The 9,865-nt window shown below is 39.4% G+C and overlaps 1 protein-coding gene across 1 annotated transcript; it reads right to left on the bottom strand.

Moving 5' to 3' along the window:
- Nucleotides 1-801: 801 nt before the first annotated feature.
- HOXC12 (homeobox C12) lies at nt 802-2,803 on the bottom strand. Its single transcript, XM_074935429.1, has 2 exons — nt 2,239-2,803; nt 802-1,040 (listed from the first exon to the last, which is right to left on the bottom strand). Exons 1-2 carry the CDS (start codon nt 2,801-2,803, stop codon nt 802-804), a joined length of 804 nt encoding a protein of 267 aa, XP_074791530.1.
- Between the last annotated feature and the right edge of the window lie 7,062 nt (nt 2,804-9,865).

Raw genomic sequence — 9,865 nt, 5'->3', positions numbered from 1 at the left:
GTAGCGTGTGGCAGGGTGGGTGGGTGCGGGGCCTGGACTCCTTCTAATACCATCCCTTTTATTCTGAGCAAAGCACCATGCAAGAAGCGCCATGTACCCGAGCTAAGTTCCCAGCTCAGGGACAACCAGCTACACATTGCTATACATTCTTTCCCTTTGTCTTCTTCCTACAGATTCTGAGCAAACCAGTTATTTTGTTCGCCGAGAACTCTCCACTTGTAGTGAAAATGGGTCTGGAAATATGCACCACTGGCGAACCGTTCACCCTAAGAATGGGCGGGAGCTGAATTAAGGAGCCACATCCATCCACTCCAGAGAATGAACACCCAGCACTAGAAACTCGTTACAATACAGGATGGTGACTTGGTTCTAAGACTAATCTTCGATGCTGTCTGGAATAGGTACCAACCACAAAACCAGAGCAGTCGGGGGGAAATATCGCACACAACCCAACAAACCTTATTGCTTGGAGGGAAACCGTACCTGTTCGGCTTGTCAATGAAAGGATAGTGGGTCGTACTCAACATCACACTCAGATTATATTCAATGCTGCTGACAATCTTTTAGACCATAGAAACCAACTCTGGCTGATGGGTGGGTTTGGGGAGCTGCGCATTCACATCGGGTCTTTCCCAACAGTTCCAGTGAAGGAGATGCATATTCTCATATTTATATATGCTCGCTGATTTGTTTTTGTTTTTTAAAGAAAATTATGAGTGATCAGGTAAAGTCCCGGGACCACCAGCTAGGATGAACACTAGAAAGTCTATGAGGTTAACCAACATGGACGCTTTTTGAACTTTAAAAGAAAGAAAGAGCTTGCTCCCTCAGAAGCAGTCTTTTCTTTTTCATGCGTCGGTTCTGGAACCAGATCTTCACCTGCTGATCACTTAGGTTTAATCGGTCTGAGAGCTCCCTCCTTCTTTGGCGGGTAATGAATTCGTTGACCATAAACTCCCCTTCCAGCTCTGCTAGCTGGAGCTTGGAATAAGGCTTTCGCTTTTTCCGGGACCTTGTATGCATCGGGTACCAAGGAGCACCTAAGGACGTGTGATTGAAAGGAGAATTTAATACACTGGAAGAAACAAAGTCGGCTTCCAAGATAGGATCTTTCCCGCACTTCCCTGCCCCTCCTCTGCATTCACAGTTTGTAACGCTCACCTCATAGCAACATCAGAGGGTACAAGGCAGAGGTATCTCACGCAAGAGAGATTCATAAATCTTGATCTGCAATACTTGATAGATCTGACTGATGCATAAATAGACACACAGAACTATTTCTTACTTAGGGTTAACATATAGATCTATATATTAGATGCATGTATTTCAGACTGCCCCATAAATCTACATATTGGGTGCACGATATTTAACTAAGAGTTATTTCTTTTATCTAATTGGTACATTGTATACATCGATGTATTTCTTATATACAAAACTGATACATAGATCTGTGTCTTAGATACGTGAGAGGCACATATTGCTAACTTTTGCATACAATACTGATACATAGATCTATATTTTAGTTACAAGCTTGATGAACAGACCTAAATCACGCATGGTTCTACGTTTTGGATACATGATAGATCAAGAAGCAACCTACGATATGGAAATCAGCTAAACTTTGTTGAAACTGCTTCCCTGCAGAAGAGAATATACATAATGGAAGACATCATTATAGGTATTTTTATGGCGCCTCGATGCCGCGGAGGGTTAGGGGTATTTTTATGGCGCCTTCCAAATTTTAAAGGGGAAAAATCAATAAGGGGAAAGCCAACAGGTAGAAATCAGCGTGTTGGATGTGGTATCCTTTCGCCTGACATGACAACTCCAATGTACCCAGCTCTGCCTTTTTTAAGCATCACCTTTGTACTTAGTTTTTCAGCTCTCGGGCAGCCACCCCACAGCACACCTTTCCCAAGCCTTAAAACATTTTATGCAAGGGCGAATGATGCACTCAATCTCAACGAGCATATTCGGGGCTATCTGTGCAATCACTATCTATTTTATGGGATATTTACATGTTTATAGGCTTTTCTTTTAAAAGAAGCAGCACCCAATAAAACATTAGGCATTTGAGTGCTACCCCTAGTGGTCTCTGCACATATAGGCATGCTGATTCCATTGCTAATTCCATGAATTATATCCACAAGAGTGGACCTTAGAAGAAGAGCCTTACAACACATCATAAGAATCACAGCTAACAACACACACATATTCCTTTGCTTTGCTTTTCCTTACCACCGGTGGTCAGATTGCTTCCTTGGTTGATAGGCGAGACCATTGTAGTTGGTTCGCTGGACGAGCCCTTATTCCCTTCATTGAGTAAGGATGAGCTGGAGTCTGACTCCAAGGACTGACAAGAAGGGGGATCGTGGGACACAGTCTCAGCAGCCGGATAGTCATATTTGCTGAAATTACCGCTCATTCCATTGGGAATCCCAGGTTCAAGTGGCATCAAAGCATTGTCCCTGACCCTTTCCTCCCTCTTGAGGCTGGCAGTTTCGGAGCAAGCCTCCCTGTAGTAGCATTTACTCTCCTCCACTCTAGCTAGGTCGCACGCTCTGCTGAAAGAAGGGTTAATAGACACGGGGCTGCTGAGATAGGGCTGGGGGTATCCGTTGCAGGGCTCTGAGGATGCCCAGGGCAAAGAACAAACATTGTCCCTTCTCGGGTAGGAGAGAGACGGCAAGCCAGGCAGCTGTCCTCCGGAAGCTCTGAAATTGGGGAAGTAGAAGGTGTCTCCCGTGTGGATGTTCACCAAAGGTCCCACAAACCCAGGATTAAGGAGATTATGCTCGCCCATTTCCGCGGGCCTGACCAAGAGCTTCTAGCTTATTGCTATCTGACATTAAACATAGTTAAACCTAAAGGTCCACCCCATTGGTCGGAGTGGGGTCACGTGGGCGCCAACTCGCGTTGGAGATAGGTGCCACCCACCCTTGGCAGTCGGAGGCAAAACAAAACATTAAGTTCTGCCTTTCGTTTTTATACGCCTTTTTTTTTTAAAGAAAATATAATCATAAAACATTTTATAAAATAAAATAAATAACGGGTTTAAGCACTGGCCTGAGAAACCCCATGTATTGTAAAAATGTACATAGACACCATATCAATATATATAAATGACACCCTTCCCCCAGCTGTAGTTAGGGTCCCTCCAACGGCTGGCAAAATTAAGCAATTTTCTCATTAATTAGCCCTTTTATTAACTAAAACCGTTGAAATTTACAATATCTCTCAATAAATTACTATTAGATGTTGTGTCATATAAAGTTTACGGGCTCTTTAAGGAGACGAATGATTGGAACTGCAACAGGGTCATATTTACAGTTGATGGGATGAAAGAGTTTTAACATATTTGCAGCCCGGTAGATATTTTATAGTTTTATCTGGAACAATAGGAATGTTTCCTGCCCGGCGTTCGGTACCGGGGAAAGGCGAGTTCCATCCCTGCTAGGGACAATCCTAAATTCAGGAATCACAAGCCCATAATTTCCTCAATCCCCACTCGCTTTTGTTAATGATCCCTGCCAAATAAGCAAGACAAAAGAGGAAGAGGAAAATATCGCTCTCCTCTGCCTTCATTTCTGCAAAGAAAACTTCTTTACCGCCATCTCCCACCCTCACTCAGTAAATAAAGAAATACACGAAAAAAAGAAATCCGGTTCTTAGCCCTCTTATAACGACCTATTGTGTATTCGTGACAACTAAGGTCTTCTTCACTCGGGGGTTGCAGAAGAGAGTCGGTTGTATGAAAAAGCTGCTGCCAAGAGATACAGGACAAACATTGTTGGGGTATCTCAGTGCATAATAAATACATTGGGAAATAAATTACTATTTTAAAAAGTCCATTGTAAGGGAGCCCGGACCCAGGAAGAGGTAAAGAAAAGACGCTTTAGAGATCGAAAAGGGTTTGGGGTTGCTGTTTTTTAAAGAAAAAACTACATACAGGATTTTTTGGATGTCTTTGGGATTTTCCCTGCTAGCAACTTCCAAGAGCACTGACATCAAGTTGACTTGGAAAACTACCGTAAAATTTCCTGTATAGGTAAAAAGGATTCTAATTAACTAACGTGGGAGGTGGTAGAAATGTTAAACACATAGGAGTTGAACGGCAGACCCCGAATTTTTGAGATTCCATGGAGCACAAAATAAGTATCTTATATTTGAGAGGTTTCAGAGTCGCAGCCGTGTTAGCCTGTATCCGCAAAAAGAAAATTTGTTAGTCTCTAAGGTGCCACAAGTACTCCTTTGCTTTTTATATTTGAGAGGCTACTAGAATACAAAGTCATTTTCCCCCAGGAAAATGCTGAAGCTAAACTGACAGTTCTCCCAGCTATGCAGAAAAATTACATCTTAATCAAACATCAAACAATTGCTTTGGTAATTGTATTAAATGGTAAGCTCCAAAAATGTTCAAAAACCACCCTGCACGTGTCATATATACACATGTAAATGTAATAGGTGAATATGTGTGCGTGTATGCAGTCCCTCACTTTTACATGGTATACGCAGCGATAAATTCTGCTACAGGATTTGTTTCACTGGAGTGAAAGTTGAGTACATTTTTCCGCTTTCCAGGAATTATTTTCCAGGTACGGCTAAAAAGCTGCTTGATTTTTTTCCAAGTACATTGTGCTCGATTGAGAACACATTTTGAACGCTTTGCAACCGTGGAAAATAATCGTTTATACGATGATGGGCATGTGATCTGGGTAGGTCGCCATATGGATCGGCTTTTTTTTTTTTTTTAAGAAAACTCGTTCTTATTTCTTGGCCTTTTTCAGCGAAATTCGCTATAAGGCGGTGCACGTAAGGAACATGGCTTTGTTCTCATTTAGCCGCCGATGCATCTTCAGTCATCCTTTTATCTCTGTGATTTGAACATTGTACGGCACCCTCCAATGCGAAGTGTCAAAAAGCAGACTACAGTGTCCATACTGGGCTTTGCATCCAGTGAATCCAAACCTGCGCTCCAGAATCTCACCTAAGGGAATTTTGTTACTAGTGAGATCAGTGCATTCAGAAAAATTATTTAAAACACTCTGTTAACTCTTCGCCGGACTTCCACATTAGGAAATGAGTTAGCATATATACAGCGGGAAGCATAAATATATTCCCCTAATGGCCTTCATTTGGAAACATGAGCAGATTTCTTAATTGTATCGTTTTGTAGTTGCAGAGTCAGCGTCCCTTTTACAGTTATTAGACAGATCAACAGAAAAGAAATACTTAGAGATTATTTATTAAAGCTGTTGTATTTCTACCACGATCTCTTTCCATGAAAGGTACATTTTCTGTTAAAAACTAATGATTAAGCTTTTAAAATTCACTCCGACGGCTGTTGCAAAGCAATGTAATTACATACCGTAGTGCTTAAAATAAAACATTCTGAATACCAGTTTAATATTTCTTAATTAATATAGATCACTAATTTAAGAAAGCTGCAACTCCGTGTACCAGGTATATCTGAGTCTTCCCTAAAGACACCATGATGAATTTTCAGATGAAACCATGCTTATTTTACTTTATTTTATTTCTACGTCCTTTAATAAATAACAATATCAGAACTAAGCACCCCAAAAGCGTTCACAAAGTTGTTTTACCTTTAGTGAGGCGTCACTAGGCCTCACCTCTTTAAAATCAACCCCACTGCAGACAGAGACCTAGACACAAATATTTAATCATTTTCACCACGTTTATTTCCCTTCTTCCTCACAGACAAACTCATCCGAGCAAGGAAGTAGAAAAGGTTCCCTTTTATATTAAGGCACACGCAACCTAACTATAAATTAGTAATAGCTACTTTGGGGGGGGGGGGGAGTGGGGGGAAGCAAAGTGAAATCGCACCCAGGCAGTTCAAGGTCACTGTCTAGTGTAGTAAATAGGATCTACATGTTATGCAAATTAATGTCTCGAAAGAGCATCAGTCACTGCAAGTGGAAAGAAGAGGCAGAAAACGCCTTAACTTTTGGCTACACTCTTCTCCCCATGCACAGTCCTCCAAGTTCTCTTATTTATTAATATTTTATTATCCTTAGCAGGTCTCCGATTTCAAAACAGTTCTGCCCTAATGTGTGTAGTTTGTGAAATGCCATTTCCCTCACACTGCCTTGTGATTTCTTCTCTGAATATTCCACAGGGTTTATCTCAGCTGCACCCTTCATTTGAATATACTCTTTTGTTTCCCCTGGATCCGTGTTTTAAAAATTAAATATGGCCCCCACCAAGATATTTAAGTTTTAAGTTTAAAGAACTAAGGCTATATCCCTCACTTTTCCCCAAGAAAGCATAAAAAAACTTAATTCGCTCTTGGAAATGTTCTATCCCAAAGATATTGCAATAAGTTGCATATTTTGTTATATTTTTTAACAAGAGTGAAATAAAAAAGTGTCTTTTTGATTAGACATTTCTAGTAACTACTTTATCTTCCTAGCTGAATTTCTCGCAAAACATGCTGGATTTTTAAGGAGTTTGGATTTAATCAATGAAAAGTTAGTTACCTGGCCAGAAGACAGAATTTAGAAAAATAAATTGAAAGAGGAATAAAATATGCACTGACTAAGGTAAGTCTATAGGACTTTCCTTATTTCAATCCCGTTACATATAATCTAAATGACTGGAATTGGCTATTTCTGGTAGGGAAAGTATTTTTTAAGGGATAGGGTAGTAAACTGGAACACAGGGTGGTGAAAGGGGGAGCGGGGAATCAAAAGGTCGAAGATTGTTCGATGTATCTGTGTGAAAATGTCCAGAGTTAGCTGTCCTTTGATTTGATTTGATTTAATGTGCAGAATATTTATGTTTGTTCTGATTTCAAAAAATCAGGTTAAACGAATAAGAAAACCTACATCGCTCTAGTCTTCTCAGTGCACTTAAAGGTTAAATGCTTATGATGCTACTCCATTTTCCCCAACACTGCCAGCAGAGGATATCATCCTCCTGCCGGATTAATGTAAACTGATACCTACATCCTCTGTAAGGCAACTTCAGAAAAGTTTATTTTGCTCATGACGCTCAACTTTTCTCACAAACAACAATTGGCGCTGCATACTGTCATTTCAAGGCGTGGACCCTGTACCAACAAGCAACTTAATGTGCAAGGATTCAAGATAAGCTCTGTTTCAGAGCGTGCAGAATGTTTACAAACATATTTTATGTTCTTTACTCTTCGTGTGGGTGGGTGACGGTTGGTGGAGAAGTTAGGGCTAGAATAGGTTTATTAAATCTTCTTATGGTGCTATTGTCATCCAAAAAAGTTTGAGATGCCCACAGGACAGTAATTTTCATTCAAAGTGCATCACAATAAATATATTAACTTTTCTATGTATATTTCCTAAAGGCGAATAAACACATTGGCTTCAAAACCCATTGATACTGTGCTAAAACATATATAAGAGTCATTTCATATTTCTAAATGAGCAGAAAACAAGAAGTTTGTGGAAGATAGATAGATAGATAGATAGATAGATACTTTAAAAAGAATTACTTGACAAATACAGAGGGAAATTCCTTTTGTTTTCTTCTTTTACTATTAAAAATATCTCAACAAAGACTGGAAATTTTCCACGTTCCAGATACACATTTATCATCTTTCAACCCACTGACAATTACACTTACCTCCACATACAAGTCAATGATGTGAAACCACATTTTCCCTCAAGACTAGCAATTTATTCTTCAAAAGTGAGTGAGCCAGAACTATGAAAACTGAAAATGGAGGAAAAGGGTGGGAAATAAGGAGCATTTCGCTATAAAGACCTTGGTTAAGAAGTTATTCAAACTACTTGATACAAAGGAAAGAAAAGACAAAACTTGTGAAACTTCCTTTTCATGCTTTTATTGTTGGTCATTAGCCCGTCTGTCTAGACTTCAAATGACACCTTTTTTTTATCTGTAAACAGAAACAGGGGATACTTAGAGAACTCTGACTGCTGACTGGTTGCCAGAAGATCAAGGCTGTGGTCTTCCTGATTAATATGCACGAAACTCATGATGTCAAGGTCAAACAGACCGCCTAGTCACGGTCAAGGGTAATCCAGAGCTGACGTCATGGCCTTCTGATCCGGGTTCCTTCAAAAATAAATAAATACAATAATCAAAGATACCTCGGATGTTTGACATCTGAAAGAAAGAGGCAAGTGTTGAAAGCTGAGAGTGTGTGCGTGTTTGAAAATTTACACCAGAAATGGGTTTGACACAACTTCGCTGATGTTTATCACAGAAAATAGTGAAGGACCTGCGTCTTTCTTTCTTTCTTTCTTTCTTTCTTTCTTTCTTTCTTTCTTTCTTTCTTTCTTTCTCAATCTTCCATACTTAATTACCTTGTAAGAAGGTAACGAGCTGCCCTGATTCACCGATTACTCTTATTGTTGCAAGAAAAAAAAAGGGGGGGGGGAAATCCAGCCTGTGGGGTCGTGAGGAATGTAAGAGGCACTTAAAAATGACTTCGTTTTCGTTCTATCAGCCTCCAAAACCCGTCTCCTTAACTCATTCGGCAAAATTAGATAGGAAAAAAATTAGATAGATAGATAGATAGATAGATAGATAGATAGATAGATAGATAGATAGATTTTTCAATCTGAATTAATAGGGACTGAACCCTTGGGTGAAAAAGACTTTAAGAAGTGGAAACTTTCTCACAGGAATCCCTAACAACACAAAAACAATTAACCCACCTGGTTAAATACAAATTACAAATCTCTCCCCCAGCCTCATAACTCCAATGAAGGCGATAGAGTGCTACACTTCTTTCCGTGAACAGCAGGTCTGAACCGGAACTGTCTAGGTTGTGTTTTGATAGGTCAGCACAGTATCAGTATTTACAGGATATATCAGCATCTATCCGCGTGCACATGCGTCTGAAATGAGTGTGGTTTTATACAATGCAAACCCACCCTTGAAGAAAATGCTTTAAAAGATGAATTTGGAAAGTGTGTCCATGTTAAACCCTAAGTCCGAACAGGGCTTAGATACAGACTCATTTCATCTGAGGCCTAGGTAAATGGAGGTGAATTTTCAATAGGTGTCTAGATTAAGATAAGCGAGAGGCATATATATATATAATGTCCCTCCCTTATCTTAATATATATACATATATATATACACACACACACACATATATATACACACACACAAAAGTGCTTCTATCTATCTATCTATCTATCTTCACATTTGCTTCCAAATTATTCCTTCCTATATAAGCCATCACCCTCACGAAAAAAACATCGGCATTATGTCGGAAAAAGATATGGAAGAGCCTATTTCACTACCTGGAAAAACCATTTCAGGAACGACCGCATGTTTAAGAAAAGTTATTCTCTGTTCGTTCACACATCTGATGGAGGAAGATTTTAAGCGCTGAGAATGACCGAATATTTATTTCAACTCAAGAACCCCTATTGGCATTGTTCCATCTCCTCCTTTATAAAATACGCCAGTGAACACATAAACGCTTGCGGAATGTTCCATGCCCATAAGTATATTTGGAGGTACCTTTAGAAACTTTAAAATACGTGATAGAATTTCAGGATATTGGGTTTCATGAACGCCGTGTATATATGCATTATATACTTCGTAATCAGCACATGCATTAAAATAGTTCTCGTGCACACACACATAGGTATATATGTGTGTGTGTGTTGCTCGCGTTATTTTAATACAAGTGCTGATATATATATATATATATATAAATCAGGTATCTATATCTTTATACGTACATACATATGCTTTGTATATATACATTCTATGCATTATACATATACACACCCCATTCTATTGCATGTTTCTGGCTTTCGTACCCTTTAAATGTAACTATATACACTAGTTAATATAAATTTAAGCAGAAATAACAGTGTTTTAGGTT

This window comes from Natator depressus, chromosome 20, assembly GCF_965152275.1.
Source record: "Natator depressus isolate rNatDep1 chromosome 20, rNatDep2.hap1, whole genome shotgun sequence".
NCBI classification, from domain to species: domain Eukaryota; kingdom Metazoa; phylum Chordata; order Testudines; family Cheloniidae; genus Natator; species Natator depressus.
The sequence above is the reverse complement of the archived record's forward strand: the minus strand, read 5'-3'. Positions and strand labels throughout refer to the sequence as shown.

Excerpts from the sequence above, each read along its gene's own strand:
- HOXC12 (XM_074935429.1), bottom strand. The coding sequence starts at position 2,803 with ATGGGCGAGCATAATCTCCTTAATCCTGGGTTTGTGGGACCTTTGGTG. Across the intron at positions 1,041-2,238 it reads AAGCAATCTGACCACCGGTG|GTGCTCCTTGGTACCCGATG; the intron begins GTAAGGAAAAGC and ends ACACGTCCTTAG.